Source organism: Cnephaeus nilssonii, assembly GCF_951640355.1.
Source record: "Cnephaeus nilssonii genome assembly, chromosome: 3".
NCBI lineage: Eukaryota > Metazoa > Chordata > Mammalia > Chiroptera > Vespertilionidae > Cnephaeus > Cnephaeus nilssonii.
This window is the reverse complement of record NC_137074.1, coordinates 7,970,420-7,996,772: the sequence shown is the minus strand read 5'-3', so window position 1 is coordinate 7,996,772 and position 26,353 is coordinate 7,970,420. Positions and strand designations below refer to the sequence as shown.

Here is a 26,353-nt window from a genome sequence, read left to right as displayed (position 1 = left end):
CGCCCAGCCCGTGGGCAGCTTGAGCTCTTAAGAGGGGAGGGAGAAGGGGTCAGGCTCCCCAGGTGGGTCAGGGCTCACCCCTTTGCTCAAGCAGGGGTGACCCTTTGCTGTGCATCGCCCCTGAGAAGCCCCACCTTGTTGGGTGGACTGTGGTCTGTACTGAGCTTGGTCACCTGGCTCTTCAGGGCCAGGGGGAGGGCAGGTGGGCTCTGGGGCCAGAACTGCCCCCACCAGCCCGCGGGCAGGAACCATCTAGAGAGCAAAGGCGGCTCCATGGACCCGCCCCGCGGGGTCAGCCCCTGCAGCCGCCTGGCGGGAGCGCCTGGTTCTTGCAGGGCTGGCGGCAGGGACCGTGGCCTTGCGCCCCCTTCTCCTCCAGCGGCGTCTGTCACCTCAAACGCGATTCACTCTGGGGTAATTGCTGCTCCCAGCACCTTTCCTCGTTCCTTGCTGCTTCCGACTCCATCTGTCCTATTTATAGGTGACTATTTAAGACACCAATTACTCCCTAACGTGACCTTTACATTCCGAGAGAGCGCTACCCACAGGCCTGGAACGTGGGCTAATGGGCGTCCGTCTCCGGCAGGTTAATCAGTAAAACGGCCTCTTTTCTCTTAAGCAATGCGTGTATTTTCATGTTGCAAGAGGCTTCTCCAAAAATATCGCTTCCTTGAAGTAAACCGCCAATTGCGTTTCCCTGCGGGTGGGCGGGCATGTGGCTCCGTCCTGGTCACGGTCAGCCAGGCGGGCAAGGTCGCTCTCCACACACAGGTTTACAGTGTCCCGGCCTTTCCCACTTGCCCAGACTCTCCCATTCCCTGTCCACTTCCCGATGTCCTCCTAACGCCTGGGGGTGGCCTTTGTCCAGCACAGGCAGAGTGGAAAACAGGATAAAAAATCAGATGGCTAGTGCTTGCCCACAGCTGCTCTGTCCTGGCTTGCTCCCAAATACTCGACACATATTAATTTATTGAATCTTCAGCCTCTGAGGCAGGAACTACTGCCGATCCTTGTGTGACAGAGTGGGAAGCTGAGGCACAGCTGTCTGGCTCCCTCCCACAGCCTGGCGCCCTACAGACAGCTCGGGGCCAGCAGCCCTCAGCTCGGGCCTGGAGAGAAATGTGCTGAGGCCTGAACTCTGGCTCTTCCTCAAGTCAATCACACGAAGTAACGGGGTGTCTGGTCGCCTAATGGGTAAGTATAAGCTGTGCGGTTTTCCTCTCAAGGTCAAGGCCCGGCCCATGAGGAGCTGCTGAGGACTCGTGATGGGGAGGTCAGGTGGCAGGAGGCAGCTTCAGACCTAGGAGTTGGAGACTGGAGTCTTTGGAGTCAGGGTGGAGCCTCTGAGAGGTGGGGAGGCTGACCCGTGAGCTGGACCAGCAGGAAGCAGGCAGTGAGGAGCCGAGGCGTCCTGCCCAGCCCCCAGCCCAGTGGGCACAGCGCTGAGGGACACAGGGTTACTCAGGCAGGGGAGGGGTGGGCAGAAACGCTTATATTTGTGCCCAGAGCCTGGCTACCCAAGTGGGATGTCACAGTGTGAGGGCATCCAGGGAAGGGGTTGGGGTGAAAGGTGGCCAATGAGGCTATGACCATGATGCTTCTTAGTGTTAATACATGTCTCCACTTTGCCAGGAGTTTTACCCCAAGAAAAGGTGAAGACTTGGGTTCCTGCTTGGTCAGGGCAGGGTGGCCCCGTCCAGGTGAGCTTCTCAGAGGGGCATGGGAGCCCCGGAGCTGCTGCTCCGTAGGTGGAAAAGGGACTTGACCATTGGTGACCTCACCTGCGGCCGGCAATTCCAGAAGTCTTCGGGGCCGAGAGCCAGTGAATTCTGTCCTGTTTAGGCCAGTTTAGGCTGCTCACTGAAGCATTCAGATTCACACTGGCCCCATTTTTGAAATTCAAGCACATCTTGGATTTGTATCAAGGCAGAACTTATTATTATAACTACTAGAGGCCTGGTGCATGGATTCGTGCATTGGTGGGGTCCCTCGGTCTGGCTTGCACCTTCTCACAATCTGGGACCCCTCAGAGGATGTTGGACTGCCAGTTTCGGCCCGATCTCCACAGGCCAGCCAAGGGACCCTACCAGTGCACAAATCCGTGCACTAGACCTCTAGTATACATATAAGATCTTTGGTTAATCTCTTCCCGTCCTCCCCTCTCCCCGCTTCCCTCTGAGATTCATCAGTCTGTTCCATGTTTCCATGCCTGTGCGTTGAGCATCTGCCCCCTGGTGTTCAGTGCACGTCATAGCTACCAGTCAAACGGTCGCTTAGGCTTTTATATAAATAGATTTTCATAAAAACAAACCAACAATTGTCCAACAAGAGGCTGTAGAGGTCTGGCTGCAAAGCAGAGGGTATGGCTGCTCCTTCTCTCCCAGGCTGCCCGCCCACCCCGGGAAAAAGGACACAAAGTCATAACACCAGAAGCCCACCCCCGTCACCACTGAGAACAGCGGCCGGCTCCTTGGTCCCAGGAAGGGAGAACGGGGGAGCGGAATCGCAGGGCTGGGAAAGGGGTGGTGTGGGGAGGGTTGGTGGATTCAGGTAAATCTGAATGAAGCATTTTGATTGGCACAAAGTGAAGGGCTGTGAGAAAGTTGTTGGCTTGGAAATCAGGAAGCTGAGAGAAGTGGAAGGGAAGGGGCCTGGCCCTGGCCAGTGGGTGGGAAACCTGCTCCCATGGGTGCCCTGGGATGGAGCTGTGGGGCGTGCAGGCCTCAGGGGACAGGGGGACATTCTGTTCTCAGAGTGCGAGGGCTGCCAAGATGGGCACTGACCAGACAGTCCACACCGCCTCCCCACCTGGGGAGGAAACACCCCAGAACAAGGCTCAGGCAGCTCAAGTGCCTCAAAGCAAATGGGGTGCGAGGCCCTGGGGCCACGGGGTGGAGCAGGGAGGACTGAGGGTGCTGGGCACAGCCCTGTGTGTGGCCTGGCCCTCCGGCCTGGAGGCAGGATCCACCCCAGGAAGCTCAGGCCAAGGGCAGTGGTGGAAGCGCCGGCACAGGAGCCCACCTTGCACCCTCCCGGGAGAGGACAGGGCCGGCCACGCACAGCGTGGTCACACGCTGTCCCCCTGGTGATGTGAGCCGCACGCAGGAGACAGGGCTGCAGGGCCACGACCAAGTCAGGTGCCAAACCGGCCCCAGCACCATTTGTCCTACACTCCATGAGCTCCAATGCTCCCTGCTGGCCCAGCCAGGGCTGATGCCCAACTGCTTTGTCAGCCCATCCCCCGGCCCCGGGCTCTGGGGATGGCACGCAGGCCAGGCGGGCAGGGCGGACTGGGGGTATTGCAGGTGGAGGGTGAGCAGGGAAGCGCTGACTCTGAGATGGTGGCTTTGAGGCTGTGGGTAAAGTGGGGTGACCTCGAATATCCCTCCCCACCTCTGCCTCACTGCCCTGGCCCCTGGCCAAGGAAATCAGCTTGGGCATCCAAGGAGTTTGGGGCCACTTTCTGGCTTAGTTGACCCCAACACCGCCCCCCAACATTCCAGTGTTTTCTCCTCCTTTAACTCTCTGGCAAACCTTTTAGAGCAGGAAACTGTCCAGGGGCAGAAGAGGGAAGGGGCCCCCGGATCTTCGCTCTGGGTCAAGCTCTGAGGTGTAAGACTCAGGAGAGAGAGCAGGACCATGAGGGCCAGACTCTCTGGGGGACCCAAGATGCCTACCCTGCTGCAGCCCACGCGACCCCCACCCCCCAGGTGGGCCAGACCTAACCAGATGAGCTGCAGGCGAGCTGGCGCTCAGAGACGAGACGGCAGTAAAGGATGTCTCCTGCTGGCCTCGGCACGAGGAGGGAACTGTGGGCGGCCAGAGGAGCTCAGAGTGACCCGGGGTGACAGCCAGCCAGGAAACAGGAACTTTGAGCCTACAGCTGCAAGGAACTGAATTCTGCCAATAACTGGTGAGCTGAGAAGGGGACCCTGAGCCTCACATGATGGCAGTCCAGCCGACACCTGGACTTTGGCCTGAGACCCTGAGCGGGGCCTGGTGTTCAGTCACTGGTTACGCAGCTGACCTCTAACACGGGACTGAATAATCACAGGAAGGAAAGGAGAAGAGAAGAGGGAAGGGAACAGGAGGGAGAAGGGTTGACTGCAGGGAGGGGTGTGAGCTGGGCTGCCAGGGACATGGGGCACGGAAGGCCCAGGGTGGAGCTGGGCAACGCCAACAACCAACTGTCATAACTCAAAATCCTCAGTCCAGGCTCCTGGGTGAGATACATGAGGGTGTGCTGAACGGGACCCGTGTCACTCCCTATGTGCCAGGCCCTGGTGGAGACAGGGGTTTGTCTGCGTGAGACCCTAGTACAGCAACCCCTGGGGGTCCCCTGAACTGCACAGTGGAGCCCCAGGTGGGGGCAGTGGCTGAGGGCCCCGGGCAGCTGGGGCTGGGCCGGCCTGGTCTGAGGCCAGGGGTGCAGTGTCTTCCTGGGTCCCATCTTCCGAGCAGTGGGAAACGAGGGACCTGGAGGGTGGAACACAGCTGCCTGGAGCTTGCCCAGACTCCCTGGTGGTCCCTGGAGGGAGGGGCCTGGACAGCTGGGGAGGGGCCTTGAGACCCTGAGACCCCTCAGGAAGGAAGCCCCTCGAGCCTCACCGGTGAGCCAGCCAGGCTGGTGGTGAGAAGCCAAGTCCTCCGAGCCAGCCATGTGACATGGGCTGCCCAACAGCTGAACCCGGCTCCAAGGACCCCCAGGCCTGTGCCAGGCTGGATGAGTGACCAAGCAGCCCGTGCCCACCACATACTCAGAGCCCTGGTCACCCGCATGGGGCATAGGGATGGACAGCTCTGGGAGGGCCACGGCTGTGGGGTTCAGACCCTGGGAGGTGCCTTCGGAGGCTGCCCTTGAGGAAAAGAATAAGGCGGAGGTGTGGTGGAGTGTGGAGCTGGCCACTGGCAGCGGGTGGGATGGCATTCTGACCCTGAAGAGAGGGAATGGAGATGCCACGGCCGCCCCCCAGAGGCCAATGATGGGACTGCACCTGCTCCCTGGGGCCAGACCCAGATGGGAGTGGATGAGGGAGGTGACAAGGGAAGGGGTGGGGAGAGGCAACAACATTCCCAGGATCAGGGCCAGAGAGGGCTGGGCAGCCCCCTGGACCTCCACCCTGCCCCCATCCACAGCAAGAGTGGAGGGCTCCCCACAAATAAGGCAACTCCACAGAGGACGCCATTGTGGGGGTAACCCAGAGATGGCACCCAGGGAGAATGACATTGTTGAGGGGGATGGGTTACTTGGAAGATAAAGTTACCACGGTTCTCATTCAGTTACCTCTTCTCTAAGGTGAGGAGGAGGAGGCGGTGGGGGGGGGGAGGGGGAGGTGGACGGTGATAAGCAGGTAGGCAGAGATGACTGATGAATGACAGGTAGGAAGAGAGGATAGGTGAGTAGGTGGGCAGCTAGAGAGGTGGACGAATGGATAGACAGATAGCGATGTCACTGGGTGTTCATTTGCAAACACGCCCACAGGCAGTTCTGTGGGAGCAATCTGCAATACAACCTGAGTGGACATGTCTGGCTAGTCACCAACCAGCTCAAAGCAAAGAAACAGCTCAGGAGCCGGTGCCAAATGAAATCCTAGCGCCAGGAGGCCGGATCTGAGGGAACCCTCCAAACTCCCCGGACCGCTGCTGCAGGAAGGAGACGTGGCACCTCCGGATACAGCTCCTTCCAGCCAAAGCCAGTGTGGGAAATACACTTGGCCCGGTTTACAGGCTAAGTGGCCCATTACAATCTGGTCTCCAAGCCTGACCCAGCAAGTCAGCTGACTGGCCTGTTCTTTTCGCAGTATGAAAGTCCACTGGGGAATGTTCCCATCCGAGATGTAACTGGTCCTTCCGGACTGCAGGCTGGGCCCCGGAGGACTCAGATGGCACTGGGCCCCCTGCCTCGGTCCTTGCATTCGGGCTGAAGCTGGCCACCTGACATGGATTCCCACCGGGCACCCCTCTTCCTCCAGCTGGCGCAGGGCACTGGATGGGGAGTGGTGTCTCTCCTTTATCTGCCCCTCCCCTGCTGCCTCCGCAGTCCAGGCCTCAACACGGACCACCTGGACGCTGGGTCTTGAGTCTTGCTGCCCATTTAACTTCCGGCCAAGGATGAGGGGACAGTCTCCTGCTGCCTGGCCCTAAGTAATTAAGAGGCTATTTTTGTAAGGCAATTTGTGAAAAAGCTGGAGCTCCCCAAAACATTGGTCTGAGTATCCCCACTGGGGCTGCTGGCAGGACTGTCCCCAGTTCCACCCTCCAACCAACTACTGGAGGGTTGGGTCCAAAACCACCTGGTTCACTCCCTGCCCAGCACACAGGACCTTCCCCACCTCCCCACCCCTCTCCCCTAATGAGACCCCCTCCCATGCAGCCTGGGCCCAGCTGCTCCCTGCTGTGCCACCCCCACCCCAGGCCTCACTGTGGAATCAGTGGTCAGCCTGACTCCAGACTGGAGTCTAGATGGGCCTGGGCTTCTTACCCTAATAAAAGCAGGGAATGCTCAGGGCATGGTGGGACTCCTTAAAGAGAACAGAGCCAGCCTGAAGGCTGCCATGGCCAAACTGGTACAATCTGAGGAGTCAAGTAAGTGACAGTAAGGGACTGTAACCCACTGAAGAAACAAGAAACCACAGCCATGATGTAGGTCAACGACTAAAGGAAAAGTTGATGAGAAACTACCCCAGACCACCAACCACTTCCCCAAGACCTTCTGCAGGACGCAGCCCAGGCAGGACACGGGCCTTCATCGCTTTCTTGGTGCTCCTGGCCAAGAGTTCTCGAGCCCAGACAAGGGGTACCTTCAGAGACCCACAGCAGGGGGTGCTGCATCACGGGCCGGAGATGTAACCGCTATCTGGTCTCAAATGTCAAAGACAGAGGAACTGGTCCAGATGGCAGGGGACTAAAGACACGAGGCCCATTCCTAGCGGGGAAAGGACTGGCTGAAAAGGGCCCCTGAACAGGCCTGTGGGTTAGGCGTCAAGGAGGGGCCTGTGCTATTCCCACTTGATGGTTGTTTTGTGGTTAACAGTATGTCACTGTTGTAGGAAACTCACCCGAAGTCTTTGGGGTGATGCACATCAAGGCAGCACATACTGCGATAGTTGGGCGAGGGGTGGGAGCCTCTCTGTACTTGCACCTTTCCTGTAAGTTTTTGTTTCAAAAAGAAAAGCAACACAACCCTCATCACAGCCCCATTATTCCCATTTTACTGGAAAGTGAAGATTCAGTGGTCGCAGGCCCAAGGTCACACACTTGATTGAGCCAAGTCTCCTGAGAAGAGTCACCTCATGGGGTCCTAAAAGGGACCAGGTTGGGGCAGAGATGGGAGGAGCCAGGGGTGGGCCTCCTCAGTGTGCACCCCTACGCAGGGGTGATCCCTGCGGGTGAGCAGAGGGCTCTGCTGGACCACCAGTGCTCCGGCCAGCTGTGCCACTGCGGCGGCCACACCACAGGCGTACAGGTTAAGGAGCACCAGCAAGTGCTCACCTGAGGCTGCGCCCATGAGCAGGTCACACCTGGACAGGGACCCCCAACCCCAGGGTGGGAACATAAATTGGTGTGGCCATGTGACAGTCTGGCATTTCTTCACACTAAACATGGTCACGTCCTACCTCCCGGCCCAGCAACTCCACTCCTAGATACACAGTGAGACATGCAAGGCCACGCAGAAACCTGTGCGTGAGCGCTCGCAGCAGCGTTATTCCCAGTAACCGGGGGCAGGGAAAGGATGAGGGGCAAGCCCAGTGGACAAATGAATAAACTAACATGTGGCCCATCTCCACAATGGAATGGCATCCAGCCACTGGGGAAATGAGATTCTGACACATACAGCATGAACGCTGAAAATGTGCCGAGTGAAGGAAGCCAGACACAGAACACCACGCTGTACGACCCCAATTATTTCAAAGTCCAAGTCAGGGAATCTGTACACAGAAAGACCAGTGGTCACCAGGGACTGGGAGGGTGACAGCTAACGATGTCCTTTGGGGTGAAATGTCCTAAAATTGACTGTGGTGACTCTGAATACACTAAAAGCACCAACCTGTCCATTTTGGGTGGGGGAACTGCATGGTATGTAAACGATTTCTCATTAAAGCGTTTTTAAAAGAACAGGAAATAAAATCAACGCCAACTTGTGAACACAAGCTTTCCTGGGGACAGTGGTTGGTGGTCACATTGAACTTCCTCTCAGGGTTTCGCCACTTTGCCCAACGAGAACTCTTCCTGACGGGAGAAGTGCCCATTGTCAGTCAGCAGCCGCTGGCCCTCTAACAGTGATGCCATTATGCCAGGAGCACGATGTTGTAAGTTCTCGGGGGGACAGTAACCATGGTGGCGATGCAGCAAGGAAGGGCTCTGGTGTAGGACCTGCAATCAGATATATCTATAGTATGGCTGGTTCCCTTACTATTTTTTTTTTATGTTTTTATTGATCTTTAGAGAGAGAGGGAGAGGGAGAGAAATCCTGCCCGGCCCGGAAATCCTCTTGGTGCATGGGTGGACACTCAACCGCTGAGCAACTCCAGCCGCGCTGTTCCCTTACTTTGACTAAGGAATTTCAACAGAAACAACAGAATTGTGAGTCTCTTTGGGGACAGGGAACTGTGAACTGATGACTTTGCTGCGTGCTGCCTCTTCCTGTCCCCTGAACCTGCTCCCCTCGCCAGCCTCACCTGCCCAGTAGCCAGAATGGAAGGGGATCCACATGGCCCTGGCTCCCCCTGGGTAGGTGATGTGCTCATGAAGCAGGGCTTTGGAAATTGGGGTTCAGTTCAAGTCTCAGTGGGTCTTCCCCAGGGTGGTCCTCTTGCTGGGCTCACCCACACGCCTTGGCCCAGCAGTGGCCCAATTGGCCTGGATGCCGGTGGAACACAGGATGTGCACTAAACCCAAGATAGTGCCCACATGATACGTCTGCGGTGATGGCTGTACCACTGCCCGGAGGCCACTGGGAGCCACACAGCACTATTTCACATCCCTATTTCCCCTCTCATTGGTATTCAGGAGCCAGGGCTCGTCAAAGCACAAACCATCCCGGTAGGTTCCCTTCACGGTACTCTGGTCAGGGTCCAGAAAACACACAGCCGCTCAGACCCTCCTGGATGGACCTCTGGGACAATCTGAAGGCGCCGAAGGGAAGAATGGGGAACAGCTCTGGCCAGTGTGGCTCAGTTGGTTGAGTGTTGCCCCATGCACCAAGAGGTTACCAGCTAGATTCCCGATCAGGGCACATGCCTGGGTTGTGGGCTCAATCCCCAGTAGGGGGCATGCAGGAGACAGGTGGTTGATGGTTCTTTCTCATCAGTGTTTCTCTCTCTCTAGCTTCCCCTCTCTCAAATCAATAAAAATTAAAAAAGAAAGAAGCATGGGGAACGGGCAGGTCTGCCCACTGGCTGCCAGATCAGGTTCTACCTCCGAGTCACAGAGACGAAGGTGGGCAGAGGAGCCGCTCTGCCTGCCTCAGGCACATCAACCCCAAGCACTAAACACAAGTCTATAATGTGGAGTAACAGCCTGTCCAGAAACCCTCTACCAGCAATTGGCATCCTCTTCCAGATTTTGAGAAATGCATAAACCATTTTACCCACAAAAATGGGTATCTATATATATAAAAGCCTAAGCTACCAAACAACCGAACAACCGGTCGCTATGACACGCACTGACCACCAGGGAACAGATGCTCAATGCAGGAGCTGCCCCCTGGTGGTCAGTACGCTCCCACAGTGGGAGTGCTGCTCAGCTGACCAATGGGTGCCAGACACATGGCTCACGCTGGCTGCCGCAGCCCAGAGACCGCAGTGGAGCGGCAGCAAGCCTACATAGCAATGGTGGTGGCAGGTGTATCGGGCCGAGATGAGCAGGAGCAGCAGGCAGGAGTGGCAGGCGGCACTGGACTGCCGGTTTCAGCCCGATCCCCCGCAGGCTGCACCGAGGGACCCCGCCGGTGCACTATTCAAGGAGCCGGCACCTGTCATTTCACCCCACGGGAAACCTTCCAGCTTAAGCACACGGGGCAGGACTCCCATTTCCAAGAACGCGTAGCATTTTATTTACAGCCGCCCGCTGCGTGGCTAGTCCCCGGCCCTGCCAGGGAGGGCTGTTTGCGGGGTCCTGCCTGACAAGGGTCAGCACAGCAGCAGCGCTCTCTGGGGCGTGGCTGAGAGCCAACCTCATTCAGTGCTGACCTTCGGACCATGTCTGGAGTCTTGGGAGCACGGCCCACCTGTCCTGTTCGCTCATTCGACATAGCGCACACCGGGAAGAGTGGCGGAGACAGCGCTGTCCTCCTGGGCTGGGCCTGGCCACGTCATTTCTTGCTCTCCCGTGTCCACTTCTTTTTCATGCCTGGCTCCTGGCACCCAGGCACCTTTGCTCTGGCCCCTGCCTGAGGCTGCCGCCGCCTCTTGCGCACTCCCCTCCTGCCACGGCCCCCGGGCTGTTCCTGGGGCGCAGCGGGGTCAGCCCCTGGGCCCTGATGCCGCCTCTTCCTCGCTGATCTGGAACTCAGGTCTGCACAGGGGTCCTCCTGCTCACCTTTCCCTAAAACAGCAAGGCCACACAATGAGGGGCGTGAAGGCCTGGGCTACTTCACTGCAATGCTGACCGAAGGTGCCAGCCCCAGGGCAGCAGAGGACACAGCACCTGGCACAGAAGCACCGACAGCCTCAGGAGCAGACACGCACCAGCAGCCGGGCCCGCACCAGTGTGGACACGCTGGTTACTGATACCAGAGAGGCAGCCTCAGAAAGGTGAGCAAGGATCAAGGCACAGACATGACAGGGGCGGGCGGGCCCAGACATGACAGGGGCGGACAGGGGTGATGCTGGTCAGAAGGGACAGGCTCGGAAGCAGGGCCGGGAGCAGGGACTCAGCCTGGTGCACCAGAGCCGTGAGATGGCATTTGGGGGCCACTGGAGTAGGCGCTTGAGTGGGCCCTGTGCCTGCCTCAAGGCCAGATGTGAAACGGTATGAACGGCGGGGCCTTGGCCAGAGCAGTAATGAATCGAGAGACCCTTCAAAGGGCACGGCCCATTTCACTGCAACAGGCAGCCCCATGCCCGGTGGTCTGCAGTGGGCGCAGGGCCTGGGGTGACAGCAGCAGAGTCGTCCTTAGTGAAGCTGTCGCATTCTCACCACAACTGTGCGGACAGCTGAGGAGAGGGAAGGGAGGAAGGAGGGGAAGGAAAGCCTCTAGAATCAAGGAGAGCGGTGAGGCGAACTGGTCTCGGGAGGACACTGAGGATGAGGAGTGGATGGGTCAGAACCCACAGATGCACACAGATCCAAGATGAAAAGGATCAGGAAGCAGCAGCACAGACTGAATCTGCAGACAAGGAGAGCGGGGAAGATAGCAAGTGGCCCGGAAGCCAGACCAGCCGAGTCCCGGTTGCACGGGGCAGTGCTGCTGCAGGGCATCTGGTCCAGGGCACTCACGGTGCTGGGGCAGCCAGGGCAGGCAGGAGGGGTCACAGCTGGAGGCCAGCCCCCCGGAGAGTGACAGGTGTGTTCCCATTACAAGTGGGTAAGCCCCTCCACCGTCAGCGGCACTAGTCCTACCTGTCTTGTTCTGCAGCTGGGATTTGGGCGAACGCTTCTTCGCCTTCCTCCCCTTCCTCCCCTCCTGCCGGCCCCTGTAGGCTTCTTCTGGGACGTCCTCCTCAGGGAAGAGGCCTGAGGACCAAGGCAGACAGAGGTCAGGGGCTGAGGGCAGGCCTGTCCGTTTGTGAGTTCTCTGCTCCCTATGACCCAGCAAGCAGCCCCTCCCTGAGCTTGTGCCAGGAGGCCCTGCTCCATGCCCACCACAGCTCAGCCGGCCCGAAACCCTGGTCGGCACAATGGGGAAGAGCCTGTTCTTGGGGCATGTAGGGTGCCAGGCCACTTCTTTAAAACGCTTATGCTGGGAGGGGCTCGGGAGAGCTTCCTGGGCAACGATGCTGCTCCACAGCTGGATGAAAGGCTCTGCACCAGTCAAAGCCCACAGGTGCACAGTGCTCATGCCTGTCGCTGCATGTACATTTCACCTAAGAAACACTGGACTTTAATTCACAACGGGCATGAAGTATTTGAGGGGGAGGGAGGGAGGGCTCAATGGGCAGATTCGTGCTAGGACAAGGACAGTGAAATGACGATGACAGAGTCGAGGTGGTGGCTATGCAGGCCTTCACGATAAAATCCTTTAAACTCTGCTATATGTGTAAATATTTTTGTAATGAAATGTTGGCGGGGAAAATGCTCCATCTCTAATCATAAACCTTCCAGAAAACTGGCTGCAGAAGAAACCGTACCAGTTCCATCAGCCACACACCAGGACGTGGAGAGGTCTGCCACAGACCAGCAGCCTTAGCATGCTGGGAACTTACTAGAAATGCAGGTTCCTGGGCCCACGCTGCCCCAGGCCCAGCACTGAACTAAGACGAGCTGCAGGACCCCAGCCCCCCTCTCTGCAGACTATTCATGCTGCGAGGGTGAACCTACGAGGTCCAACGCTCTCCTGAGAGAAGGGGACAGATGCCTTCTCCCTGGGGCTCACCTTCAGCGAGGTCCTGCAACCTGCAAGAACAAGAGACAGTCACTGCCCACGGCTGTGGATCCCGGAGGAGGAAGGAGGCGGTACGGAGAAGGCAGCCCCACAACCCCAGCCTCCTGTGCAGGCAGCACGGTGGCCCTCGGTGAGGCCCCTCGCCACCTGAACTCTGAGGTGGAGGACTGCCCCCCCCCCCGTCCCCCTAGCTGAGGTCACCCGAGAGGGAAGGGGCCACCCAGGGCAGTGGGAAGAGCAGGCCGGCCACCTTCAGAGAAACACTCACTTTCGGATCACTTTGTAGAGACGCTTCCTGTTCTGAGAAGGGGTGCTCTGGTGACTGGCCATTTCAAACAGCCTGTTCGCAACAGCCTCGTAGTCAAACTGTTTCATAAGGAGACACATGGAGACAAAGAGTCGGTCAGTGCCAGGTGCTGCCAGAATGTGAGCAAGCAGATTGAAGCACCTGCTGTCCCCTCAGCAAAGGGACAGCTCACCCCAGGACAGTGCCTCCCCCAAAAGAAAGGGGGGGGGCGCAAGAGGGGAGCCTCTCTGTAAATTTAAATCCTCTGGTAGCCACAGGGAAACAAGTAAAATTAATTTTGATCAATTTTATCTAAATCAGGTATCTAAAATCTGACTAATTTCCAAAGTAATCAATATTGAAAGTTGTAAGTATCCCACATTCCCAATTCGCCTGAAATCACAGGTCCTCACTGGCCCCAGCCCCAGGAGGCGGTGGGCAGTCCTGGGGCTGGGTGGCTGACAACGGTGAAGCCTCTGAATCCCGTCTCCAGGTGCCCGGCCCCCACCCGTTTTCAAGGACTCGTGCTCTGGCAGACCCAGGGTCCCCCAAGTCTCAGCCAACAGCTGCCCTCCCCGTTCCTGGCGCCTCCTCCCCTCCAGCTCTGCCAGCTCCGAGTCAGCTTTAAAGCCGAGGAGAGAGGCTGAGCTCAGCCCACCAGCCCACGACACCCACCTGAAGGACGGCGCCAGTGCTGTCCTCATCGTCCTCGCCCTGCTCCTCACCCAGGCCCGGGGCAGCCCCACAGGAGCCTAGAATGAAAGAGCTGCATCAACTCAAACAATGGGAACCAGCCCTCTCTGCCAGGGCCCACAGAGTGCACAGGTGTGGCTGTGGGAGCCCACAGCATGAGAAGTGGGGGACCCTGACAGCCTCACGCTGAGGGAAGTGGGGCCACCACAGGCCTGGAAACAAGGGAGACGCCCCAGAGGACGTGAAGGCCTGACAGGTCCTTGAGGAGGGAAATTCAGAGGGAATTACGAGTGGCGTCTTAGGTACATGGGGTGCCAGAGTCCTGGAGGCCAGGGAGAAGGGCAGCTAGTCCAGCCACAGGGCGGGCCTATGGAGACGATGTTTCAGACCATTTGGGGCTTTCACGTCACTGCCTACAGAGAAAAGCTCTGGACCACAGGTGGCCGTGAGGGCAGGTGTGTGTGGCAGATGAGGACAGCGAGGCTGCAAGCAGACACAGGTGGGCACGGGCAGGCCTGTCAGGAGACTCCTGGGTCTGCCTGGGCTAGGGCCACTCAGGTGCTTAGAGTGAGAGAGAAAGGGAGGGACAGGTGAGACGCAGGAGGGACAGGTGAGACGCAGGAGGGACAGGTGAGACGCAGGAGGGACAGGTGAGACGCAGGATGGCCAGAGAACATGCTGGGGGCGGAGAGGGGAGTGCTGACTAACAAGAAAGCCAAGGAGCAGGCCAGCAAGGGCATTAAGAGTCGGAGGAGGGAGACGTTAACCCTTAATTTATGGTCAAATGACCTTCCACAAGGGCGCCAGGACCCATCCGTGGGGAAGGACAGTCTCTTCAGGGAGTGGTGCCAGAACGTTGGCCATCACAAGCAAAAGAGAGAAGCTGGGTCTTCCCTACCACCACATACAAAAATTAGCTCAAATGGACCCACGACTACATATAAACCTAAACTAATAAAACTCCTAGGAAAAAAACAGGACAAAAGCTTCACAACACTGGATGTGGCAATGAGTTACACAAAAGGCACAGGTAACAAGAGAAAATATAGACAAAATGGACTTGATGAAAATTTTTAAATGTTGTGCATCAAAAGAGACTATCGATAGAGTAAAAACAACTCAGAATGGCAGCAGCTATCTCCAAATCATACATCTGGAAAGGGTTAGTATCCAGAATATATAGAGGACTCCTAAAATTCAACTAAACAACCCAGTGAAGAATGCACAAAGGACTTGAACAGACTCTTCTCCAAAGACATACAAATGGCCAACTAGGACATAAAAGGATGCTCAACATCACTAATCATTAGGGAAATGCAACTCAAAACCACAACCAGACACCACCTCACACCCATGAGGACGGCTATCAAAAACCCCAGAAAGCCCTAACCGGTTTGGCTCAGTGGATAGAGCGGCGGCCTTCGGACTCAAGGGTCCCAGGTTCGATTCCGGCCAAGGGCATGTACCTTGGTTGCGGGCACATCCCCAGTAGGGAGTGTGCAGGAGGCAGCTGATCGATGTTTCTCTCTCATCGATGTTTCTAACTCTCTATCCCTCTCCCTTCCTCTCTGTAAAACATCAATAAAATATATATTTTTAAAAACACACACACAAAAAAAAACAGAAAATGACAAGCGTTGGCGAGGATGTGGGATATGTGAACCCGTGTGCAATGTTGGTGGGAATGTAAAATGGTGCAGCAACTGTGGAAAAAGTACAGTGGTTTCTCAAAAAATTAAAAATATAATTACCGCCCTAACCGGTTTGGCTCCGTGGATAGAGTGTCAGCTTGCAGACTCAAGGGTCCCAGGTTCGATTCCGGTCAAGGGCATGTACCTTGGTTGCGGGCACATCCCCAGTAGGGGGTGTGAAGGGGGCATCTGATTGATGTTTCTCTCTCATCGATGTTTCTAACTCCCTATCCCTCTCCCTTCCTCTCTGTAAAAGATCAATAAAATGTATTAAAAAAACAAAACAAAACCAAGTGTCCATCCACAGATGACTGGATAAGCAACATGTGGTCCATGCACACAATGGAACACTATTCGGCCTTAAAAAGGAGCAAATCCTGACACAGGCTACCACATCGATGGTCAATAGAGCTCCCTGTCCTGGTGGAGTCGACAGCCAGTGGGAAAGATGGGGCGGGAACAATGCACAAGTGATTTGTGTAACGAGGAGTGGGTAATGCCAGGAAGTGAGACAGCAAGTGAGGCAGGGCGAGGGCTGGGAGGCTTCGCTTCAAGCAGGGTGGTCGGGGGAGGGCCCCTGGAGTGACAGAGGGTGGAGACCGGTGGGAGAGAGAGGGCCGGGGGAGTCAGGATGGCGCACATGGAGCGAGGGCCAGGAGAGTGAGTGACAGGAAGGCACACAACTGCTCAGGAAGGCACACCAGGACACAGTGACATGGTGCTTGTTTTTAAAGGACACGTTGGCCACCGGGCCAAGAACAGACTTTGGGGGCAAAGGCAGAAACGAGGAGAGCAGACAGGCCCAGGGCAGGTGGCGCAGAGGGGGCAGACCCGTCGTACTGAACACACTGTAAACCTCACCTCCAGGTGGCTTCTCAAACAGCTTCTTGGATGGCACGCCCTGTTCCTGCCCATCATCCTCTGACATCTCCCCCTCCTCCTCCTCCATTTCATTCATTAGGTCTTCAATGGCGAGCGGGGCCTGTTCCACAATCGTTTCAAAGATGCCCCGATTGATGTTATGTAAAACCAGGGAGCTGAATGGGAGGCAGGCACGAAGGCAGGCGTTAGGCAGGATCCGCAGGAAAAAACCTGCTGCCTCCTGTGACTATCTCTCCCAAACCGCTGGCCAACGGCCCCTCTGGTGAATTTGTCATATGGACACAACTCGTACCCTCTTCCCAACAGGGAACAGCAACTTCCCAAAGACAGCCCCCTGAAGTACTCAGTGCAAAAGAAGAGCCGGCAGGAGGGAGCCCCTGCCACTTACTCCTTAGTCTGGGCAGCGATTCTGCAGAAGGGATCGATGAACTTGAGGTTCTGGTCTGCCGTCAGCTGCAGGGGAAGTTAAGCGGGAGCTGCCTCAGGCCCTCATTCACCAACACCAGGGAGGAGCTCAGCTGCCAACCTGCCCAGCCCACCACCCACTCACCTCGCTGGCGCCCACTTTGGCCAGCTCCTCCAGGAAGATCTCGATGAAGTGACTCTTCACCCCATTGGGGGCCTGGCTATCGGGGAGCAGGATCTCGGTCGTCAGCAGCTCCAACAGCTGCTCAATCTGTCTGAAGAAAGAAACGAGCACATATAGCAGCAGCCGTGACAGGCACCAGGGCATGGTGTTCTCTACCTTTATCACGCAGACACCCGGCCCTCCAGCACGCCAACCTGCGGCCGCACACGGTCCTCCAGGACAAAGGACCCTGGCAATTACCGATTCACGGGACCTTCCCAGCACCAGAACATATGGCCTGATTCAAGCTCAGCTACGAAGTGCAAGATGTGTGAGCACTCACAGGCCCTCCCTGTCCCGAGTGCAGGGAGAGGCTCGGGGCGACAGGAGGCTAGCACCACCTGCTGTCCGCACCCCTCCCTGCGTCCTCGCTGGGAACTGCTCAGGAAGGCACACCAAGACACAGCAAATGCCAAGGAAGGAGATGGAGGCCACACACGGGGATGAGCTTGCTCCCAGGTGCCGCTTCACCGAGTACATGCCCGTGAAGGTCACACCAGACCGCTGCCTGGCACGTTGGTTTCAGTGACCACAGAGGCCTGGGCTCTCAGGTCGGAGAGCTCGGAGACCAACCTTCAGGGTCTACATGCATCTGAACTCCGGGGCACCTGATGACACACAGACCTCTACACCTGAGCTGGAAAGTGGGCGTTCTTTAAGGGGCTGCCCGGATGTCGGGGTGGGTGGCAACAGGAGGGATTCACCAGTTAGGGAAGGAGAAGTGGGAAAAAGGAGTCGAGGCCAGAGCAGGTGCAAGAGCCCTCCTCCCAGGGCTGCTGATCATGCTAACGAACCCTTACCAAAAAACAAACTGGCCACAGATGCTGCGTCAGGACAGAGAAGGGTAGAAGAGAGCACACCAGCACTGGTCACCCAGGCAACGGGAGGCCAAGTGCTCCAACATGATCCCTGCACTGAACCATTAGCAACAATGAGGACGAAACTACCTCCATAATCACAAACCAATAGGAAGTTAACTGAAGTACAACCGTCCCTTTAACACTGAATTCTGCTTCAGTCACTAGCTGCTCCTGGGGAACCCACAGCCCAAGGTCCTGACATGAGTGAGACCCCAGGTCTCAAGTCCGCATGGGGACTTAGGGATGACACCACTATAACCAAAGGACTCCTACCCCAAGTAAAGTCACCCACAAGGCCTCTGAACAAACAAACAAAGAGAAAATCAGCTAACTATAATCCAACTCCTACTGATCTTTTTTTACATGGGGAAAAAGTGGGCAGGGCCAAGGTTTTGCTAACGTTGTTTTCCAAAGGTAAAAAGTCCTCGTATACCGGGGGCTGTAAGCTGAAGTCTCTGGTTCAGTAGCTATTCTAACATCTGGGGATTGGTTTTAGTATCCACATACTTGAAATTAACTCCTTTAATGTACACTTTTAAATTATAAATCAATTCAAAATACACTGTTTCTAAGCCCCTTCCCTCCTGTCTTCCCCACCCCTGCCCTAAAATCCTGCAGGATGTTTCTGGTGCATCCTCAGTAAAATAAAAAGCAGTCTGCAAATGTCATGTTTGAATGATACCACGTTTGTACCATGTGCACAAAGCAATGCAACATCTTAAAAAGTGTCTGTTGGAGTTAAAATCGCTTTTTAATGTCTTATAAATTCTGAGTTCTTTACACTAAACATGTATGACTCTCGAAATTAGAAAACAATTATAAAGAAACCAAATTTTAAATTAATTTTAAAAAATTTTAAAGTGAACATTCAGAAACCCACTTTGTGTGGTGGATCTGTCTGCCCCCACCCCCGAGGCTAGAAACCTGCTCCCCATCAGCTGGACGCACAGCTCCAGGCCAGGCGGCAGGACCCGCCTCTGCCTGGTCCCAGGAGGGGCTGGGAAGAGCAGAGCCCCAGCAGAGCCCAGGCCGCCCACTGTGGCAGAGCAGCTTCGCTGGTGCCAGCAGGAACGGAGGCCCCTTGCAGGTTAGAGGACACAGATTACCCCAGCACAAGCGCTATTGGCAAAGTGAGAAGTCCGGACAAATGAAATATTTCTAGAACCGGGAGCAATGATCATTGATAAAAGAGCTAAACACGAACACACAGTATGTTTTATATGAGAACTCAATTCTAATTCACAACTTACCACCAAGGTTGAAAACAAACATTTACACGAACACACGCTAACTATAATTTTTAAAACACCTTCACTGTAAGTGCCATCGGTCACTCTTTAATGTTACGGCTGACGTCTCCTTTACAACAAATAACTAAGAGAGAACCCGTGAACCCAATCCCCCCGACAGAAATCCGGACCGGCCGCGAGAAGCAGCCTCAGGACGCGCTGTGAGTACTGACCTTTCCTCCCAGGCCCGCATTCTCAGGGCCTTCAGGGACTCCTTCAGGACCATCCGCATGAGCTGTGGCACAAAAGGAGGCCCCGTTAGTGGCAGCGCAACCCAGACTTGCCCAGACAGCCCCTCAGCCCCGGGGTCGTCTGCGAGCCCCAAACACACAGCAGGCCCCGGAGTTGTAGGTGGACAGAACACCAAGCCCTCAGAACCCAGGGCTGGGATGCCCCAACTTTCCAAGCGCACCAGGAAGTCAGGCTCATAGAGGGTACCTGGGTAGCAACTGAGGTACCATGAGCAACAGCTGAGGTGGATGGGCCCCCGTTTCAGGAGTAAGAACGGGAATGAAGCACAGGTCCCCAGAGGCGGCAGAGGCCCTGTGAAAACTGGGTCCGACAACTGAGAACATCTTCCTTTCTTTCTGATCTCCATGCAGTAAACTCTCCTCTTAAACCTCAACATTTAAGTCAAGCCCCAATCCCTGCCCTCGAACCCCCCAGATCCCAATACATTGCTCACAGCATTTCTGGCCCAGTTCTCCTGCCTTCCGCATACTGACCCAACATGCCGCAGAGGGACCAGTCGTGGTCAGAGGTGAGAGGACAGTACCGAGCACTCCCAGCTGCCAGGACGCCTGTCCCCAGGACAGTGGAGACCTGTCCTGCATCATTCCCTACCTGCAGTGCCATCAAAAGGGGGCTGTGCTGCCAGACGTGGTCACAGGGGGGACCTGGGAAATGGGCCTCAAAAAGCAACCGAATCCATCCTACCTAAGCGCCTGCGCCTCGGGCCACGTGTGCTGACTCACCTAGAGCTCACAAACCTGATTTTGTGAAAGTGCAAAGCCTGGCCCCGGCCCTGCTCCTCTGCCCGTCGCCTTCGTGTCCATCCCTTTCCCTCCTCAGCTCTCTGCCTGGCCCACCAGCTGGTCCCCTTTAATATCTGCCAGGCGGTGTCCACGTAACCCTGGGCCAAGGCTGAGCCGATCTGAGTGACAGAATCACACACGAACTGCTGCCCTGAGGGGACGCGTCCTCAGTGAGGCTCGGCTACTGCCTGTTCAGTGTGCCCACTGGGTCACCCGCTCTCACAGCAACACTGTTCCTTCATCTGGGGACTGTCCCAAGTCCCAGTGAACACCACTGTAGTGACAACACCACAGTTCAACAGGATGGGGGTGGGGAGCCGTTTCTAAAGGCAAATCAGTAACCTAAATTCACAGGAGGGGGAGGGGATCCTGCACACAACTGTATCGCTGCCCCCCCGGGAAGAAGCCAACTTCAAGTGCTGGCACCCAGGCATCCCAAGGGCCTCCACCGAGGCACGAGCTCCACAGCTCCACTGGCATCCACGGCTTCCCCACTCTCCAGGAGGGCAACTGTCACCCTTCTCCTCTGAACTGAACGTCTGTACGGTGTTTCAAGGACTGAACTCTGTGCCTACTTGCCAACCTTCAGAGACGGGTCAAGTACTGCATAATCCTAGGCATGTGCACCCCGAAAAAACCTAGGCTCCCTGAACGACCACCAGGCTTATAGATCAGAGGTCAGGGTGGCTGCACTGACCAGAAGCCTTTAGCACTGCCCTGTTGGGGTGGGAGGCTCAAAGGCCAGACCACTATGCTGCACCCTCAGCCCTCCCTCCCCAACTCTCTGGGTGCTCAGACCTGCTCCCCCCCGCCACTCTGGCACTGCAGGGGACCTGGCCGAGGGGCGCAGGCTGCTTCCTCACCATGTAGAACTTGTCCAGGCGCAGTCTGTCTATGCCCGTCCACTCGCGATTCATGGTCTGCCAGAAGGTTTGAAGGAACAGGTGCTCTGGGGAGGAAAACAGGCCACAAGAGAATCATGGAGGAATACAGAAGCCACTTTGGGAAGTAAAAGGACAGAATATGAAGAAACCTGGTCAGGGCGTTGTGTGCCACCAACCTCTGCCATTCTCAGTCTGAGTCTGCTGAGCTGAGAATGTGGCTTAGAAATGGAGCTATGAGGAACCTCAGAAAGAAAAGCAGAGCTCACCTACAACTCTGAGCGGCAGCCACACTCTCTGAAGAACAGGCGCAAAGAGCATGCGAAGCCACCAGCCAGAAAGGAGGCTGCTCAGGCCACTTCCTCCCCGGGCCCTCGGCCTCCCTGTGGCTGGGCTGAGGCCCTGACTGACACCCGTGCCGGACCTCGCCACTTGCCCCACTAGCGGTACTAACCAATCAAACACAAAACCCTGCTGATAATGGCTATGCCAGAGCACGAGGGGGGAGCTATGCCCTTCAGACGCCTGTGCTGAAGCTCTAACCCCCATACCTAGAAATAGGACTTTATTTGAATACTAGAGGCCCGATGCACGAAATTCGTGCAAGAGTAGGCCTTCCTTCCCCTGGCTGCCAGCACCGGCTTCCCTCTGGCAGCCGGCAGGCACCTGGGACCCAGGCTTCCCTTGCAGCCCCGGCTGGACGTCCGGTCTAATTAGCATATTATGCTTTTATTATTATAACTAGAGGCCCGGTGCATGAAATTCGTGCACGGAGGGGGGTGTCCCTCAGCCCAGCCTGCACCCTCCCCAATCTGGGACCCCTTGAGGGATGTCCGACTGCCCGTTTAGGCCCGATCGGGATCAGGCCTAAATGGGCAGTCCGACATCCCTCTCACAATCCAGGACTGCTGGCTCCCAACTGCTCGCCTGCCTGCCTTCCTGATTGCCCCTAACCACTTCTGCCTGCCAGCCTGATCACCCCCTAACCACTCCGCTGCCAGCCTGATTGATGCCTAACTGCTCCCCTGCCAGTCTGTTTGCCCCCAACTTTCCTCCTCTGCTGGCCTGGTCACCACTAACTGCCCTCCCCTGCAGGGTTGATCGCCTCCAACTGCCCTCTCTTGCACGCCTGGTGCCTCCCAACTGCCCTCCCCTGCTGGCCATCTTGTGGTGGCCATCTTGTGTCCACATGGGGGCAGGATCTTTGACCACATGGGGGCAGCCATATTGTGTGTGGGAGTGATGGTCAATCTGCACATTAGTCTTTTATTAGATAGGATTATAGATATGGTCTTTAAAGAGGTAGTTAAGATAAAATAAGGTCACTGGTGTGGGCCCTCATCCAATCAGACTGCTGTCCTTATAAGATGCGATCAGGACACAGACATGTGAGGACACAGGGAGAAGAGAGCATCTACATGCCAAAGAGGCCTCAGGAGAAACCAGCCCTGCCCACACCCTGACATCAGGACACAAAGGGGCATCTCTTATTCCCCCCTTACAGGCTTCTCCAACATCTGAGGGTTAATCAGATGGTTCAGCAATGGACGGGCCTGCATTCACTGACTCATTCCAGTGTCACTAGGTGAACACTCTATACTCTGCCTTTTGCTGAGCAGACTCTTCTGCAGGTTCTTAGAAGGTAAAAAGTACAGAAGGTAGATATTCTCCTCCACTGATGACTCCAATCAATTAAACTCTGCCAAGTTGAGAAAGTAGTTTCTGTGATTTCTGTGCACGCACCCCGCCCCAGCAAATTTTGATCCTTTGCCTATTTAAGTCTGAACTAAACCCACTAGCAATGGTCCCAGTGCCTATGCCAGTGATGCTCCCCGGCCCTGGCCACCCTTAGGGCAGCAGAGGGAGGCAGAATGCAGGTGCCTAGGCACCCCCCTCAGAATTCCACGTAAGGACAGCAGGGTCTGGACATCAGGACTCTAAAGACTCCCAAGTGACCCCATGGGCAAGCGGCAGTGTTAACAACTGCTGACAGTGGTCAGAAGAGAAAAAGCTCACTGAGGAACTTCACAACGATCGGATGAGATTCAGTCCAGCAGCTTGGTAATACCACACTAGCTTGCCACTTTAATTTTAAAATGTAGGGTTTTAGCCCTTTAGACTTTTGAGCTGAGTGTATTTTAGGTAAATGAGTTTATACGAGTTGAAGTGTTTCACACATAAGCACCAGCAGACACCAGCTACAACGGGGACTTCTCTCTTGCTCCAGATCTTAGAACGCAGGCTTCTGTGTGTGGTAGCTACTGACTCAGTGGTTCTGGCCTTCCCAAGGGGTAAGAATACTCACGTGCCTCTGTGGTTTGAAAAGCATGGACAAGCTGGGAAATGGTCCTTCCTAGTTCCTCCTGTGCAGGAAACAGTAAAATAATCCCCTTCAGCCCCTGAGGAAATGCAGTCTCACAACAGCAAGCAACACACTCAACTGCCACCCGTCATGAGACAGGCTTCACTGGCTGCTTCAGCCCAGTGTGCGTGAGGCCTGCAAGCTACATCCCTGCTGTGAAGGGCTTCACTTTACAGCTGGGCCAGCAGAACCTGGCAACAGGGCAGTAACTGCCCGCATGATCCGGCTGAGCCCTGAGCAACAGAGGTTGGCCATCAAAGGAGAGAATAGGAGAAGGCGGGCCAGAGCAGGGACCCGCAGGACATGCAGCCACCTGACCAGCAGAGAGAGGAAGCCAACCAGACCCCTCTAACTTTCTCACTGCCTGCCTCTGTCACTGGCCAAGTAGCACTCAGTGCACTTTCTAAATGGAAAATTCCAGAGCCTTCCCTGAGACTCTAGTTTAGTAGGCATGGAATACAGTGCAGGATTCTGCACTTTAAATACTGCCCACCACCCAAGGGATCTTGAAGAAGAGTAAACAATTCATATTCTAATAACCACTGTTTTACAAAGGCTAGCATTTTAGGGCAATGAAACTACTCTATAAGATACCATAGTGCCCTGACCGGTTTGGCTCAGTGGATAGTGCGTCAGCCTGCAGACTGAAGGGTCCCAGGTTCGATTCCAGTCAAGGGCATGTACCTTGGTTGTGGGCACATCCCCAGTAGGGGGTGTGCAAGAGGCAGCTGATCGATGTTTCTCTCTCATCGATGTTTCTAACTCTTTATCCCTCTCCCTTCCTCTCTGTAAAAAATCAATAAAATATATTTTAAAAAAAAAGATACCATAGTGATGAATACATGTCATTATACATTTGTCCAAACCCACAGACCATACACCAGGGGTGAACCCTCAGGTAAATTATGGACTGTGGATAATGATGATGTGTCAAGTGTTAGTTCATGGATTATAACACATGTACCATCTGGTGGATGATGTTAACAACAAAGGCAGCTGTGCATGTGAGGGGGGGGGGGGCAGGAGATAATGGGAAATTTCTGTACCTTCTTTCAATTTGTCTGTAAATTAAAACTGCTCTAAAAAATAGTTTTCTTTTTAAAAAGACAAGTTAAAAAAGCTTCAGGAGAAATTTGTGTCTCAGAGAACTTAGACCCTCTCCCTTGGTTTCCATCATTTAGGGCTCAGTTTGTGACCGCTCACAAACACCAGACAGATAACCCAGGCTTCACCCGTGCGCTGGTGATCACCTGTGTGGCTATGGTGCTCAACTCAACAAGTACAAGACCCTCTCTAAACGAAGGCCCTCACCTTCCTGCCATAAATAAATAAATAAAGCCCAAAGAAAAAAGAAAAAAGCTCTAAACTTCGCCCAGAGTCAACCACACGCCCATCTGGCCTCCTGCTGACACTGCTGCCCCAGCTTCTTCCGCCTTCCCATACACTCACCTGGAGGAGCGGCTTGTCCTGCATCCACATGCAATAGAACAGTCCTTTCCACACCTTCAGCAGCTCGTCATGAGTGAAACCACCTGCACCAAAACGGCAATACTCAGACTAAGTGGACCCCAGCCTTTTAGTACCAGGAACGAAGGTACCTTCCCTCTCCTCTCAAGACATCCTCCTAACTCGGAATCCACTGGGCCTGGGCCCGCAGGGACTCCCCCAGGTAACTGCCATTTCATTCCTTCAATAAAAAGTGAGAATCTCCAAGTATCAGGCACTGTACATTTTTGGAGATTCAAAACTGAGTGAGTCACTATTTCCTGAGTTGGATGGTGGCTGGCTACCCAGGTGAATTCTAGGGGGATAATTCATCCAGTGTTACACTTGGGGTTTGTGCACTTTTCTGCCTCTTTCAAATTTCAAAAGAAAAGGTCACGTCATCAGGCTAGTACGGGACGAAGACACATAAAATCACTCAAAATATTTACTGAGTTCCTGTGTCTGGCACTGTGTTTAATGAGCCGTGGTTCTCAGACCTGAGCACTAGTGTTAGAATCACTCGGGGGCTTCGTAACACACGGATCGCTGACCCTGCGGCCAGTTTCTGATTCAGCAAGGCTGGGATGCGACCAAGAAATTGCATTTCCAACAAACGTCCCGGTGACGCTGAAGGTGCCGATGGGGTACCACACTTTGAGAACCACTGTTACAACAGAGACCAGTTAACAAGCATGTTCTCTGCTCTGGCGGAGCATACGCTACAGTGAAACTCAAAAGACAACCCAATAGTTACACAAGGAGCATTACAGTGACAAGTGACAAATGCCGCGGGGAGGGGCCGACGAAAATACCCCCGTAGGCGCGCCGGACCACGTGGTTCAGAGGCCACCCAGCCGGGACCGCTGCCGCCCCCGCCCCGCCCGGCTGCGCCGCGCCCCCACCCGGCAGGCCCAGTCCCCGAGGCGGCCCCGCGGGCCACGCGCCAACCTGCAGCCCGCTGAGTCCTGGCGACGATGTATTTCCGGAGCTTCCTCACCGCCCGGTCCCGGGTCACCTGTTCGTTCCCTGCCAGGCGCTGCGCCAGCTGGATCTCAGGGGGGAGCTGCGGAACCATGGCGATCGCACGGAGAGCTCCAGGTACCAGCGACCGCGCCGCCGCGCTTCGCCTGGTCGCGCGGTGTGACGTCACACGACCGCGCCGGCGTGGCCCGGGCGCCCTCTCTGACTACAGGCGCCTAGGAGGGCCTCTCCCCGGCCGCACGCCATCGCCCCGTAGTGGCCGGACACCGCAATGACAGCACTAGACAGTTGTCATAAAAAGGTCACTAAGCGTGTGCCCGCCTTTTAGGGGGGCGGTAGTTTAACCTGGTTGATGTCAGAAGGTGCTTTAGCAAAGAATGCCAGCGAGCACAGATAGAAGGAATGGTAGAATTGGAGAAAAATCTGTGCAGCCCCCAGTGAATCTTTGGTTCAGGGCGAAAGTCATCAGAAAATGGCACAAGGGCTAAGGTGGTCTCAGCTTTCAGTCCCCGCCCCAAATGGCCTGCCCCTGCGGGCGGGTGGCCCCTCCCACGCAGCAGCAGCACCTGTGGGCAGTCACGGCTGACCCTCATCCAGCCTTCAGGGCTGCACCCCTAAATGCTATGAAGGGAGAGGTGAAGGTTCTCCTCACCCCAATGGCTGGGTCTTGATTGCCCTCTGCTCAACATAAACATGCGAAAGTGGCCCATTTTGGAGGCGCGCAGAGCCCAATACGT

General features: G+C 55.6%; 1 protein-coding gene across 1 annotated transcript; it reads right to left on the bottom strand.

The window, feature by feature from the left end:
* Nucleotides 1-8,237: 8,237 nt before the first annotated feature.
* RRP1 (ribosomal RNA processing 1) lies at nt 8,238-25,796 on the bottom strand. Its single transcript, XM_079766758.1, has 13 exons — nt 25,584-25,796; nt 24,600-24,682; nt 23,094-23,151; nt 20,771-20,856; nt 19,047-19,108; nt 16,647-16,776; nt 16,485-16,549; nt 16,076-16,251; nt 13,506-13,582; nt 12,813-12,910; nt 12,536-12,555; nt 11,563-11,676; nt 8,238-10,545 (listed from the first exon to the last, which is right to left on the bottom strand). The coding sequence occupies exons 1-13, from the start codon at nt 25,708-25,710 to the stop codon at nt 10,313-10,315; spliced, it is 1,329 nt and encodes a 442-aa protein (XP_079622884.1). The 5' UTR covers nt 25,711-25,796; the 3' UTR covers nt 8,238-10,312.
* Nucleotides 25,797-26,353: the final 557 nt, after the last annotated feature.

Excerpts from the sequence above, each read along its gene's own strand:
- RRP1 (XM_079766758.1), bottom strand. The coding sequence starts at position 25,710 with ATGGTTCCGCAGCTCCCCCCTGAGATCCAGCTGGCGCAGCGCCTGGCA. Across the intron at positions 20,857-23,093 it reads TTTTCAAACCACAGAGGCAC|AGCACCTGTTCCTTCAAACC; the intron begins GTGAGTATTCTT and ends TTTCCTCCCCAG. Across the intron at positions 13,583-16,075 it reads GTTTGAGAAGCCACCTGGAG|GCTCCTGTGGGGCTGCCCCG; the intron begins GTGAGGTTTACA and ends CTTTCATTCTAG.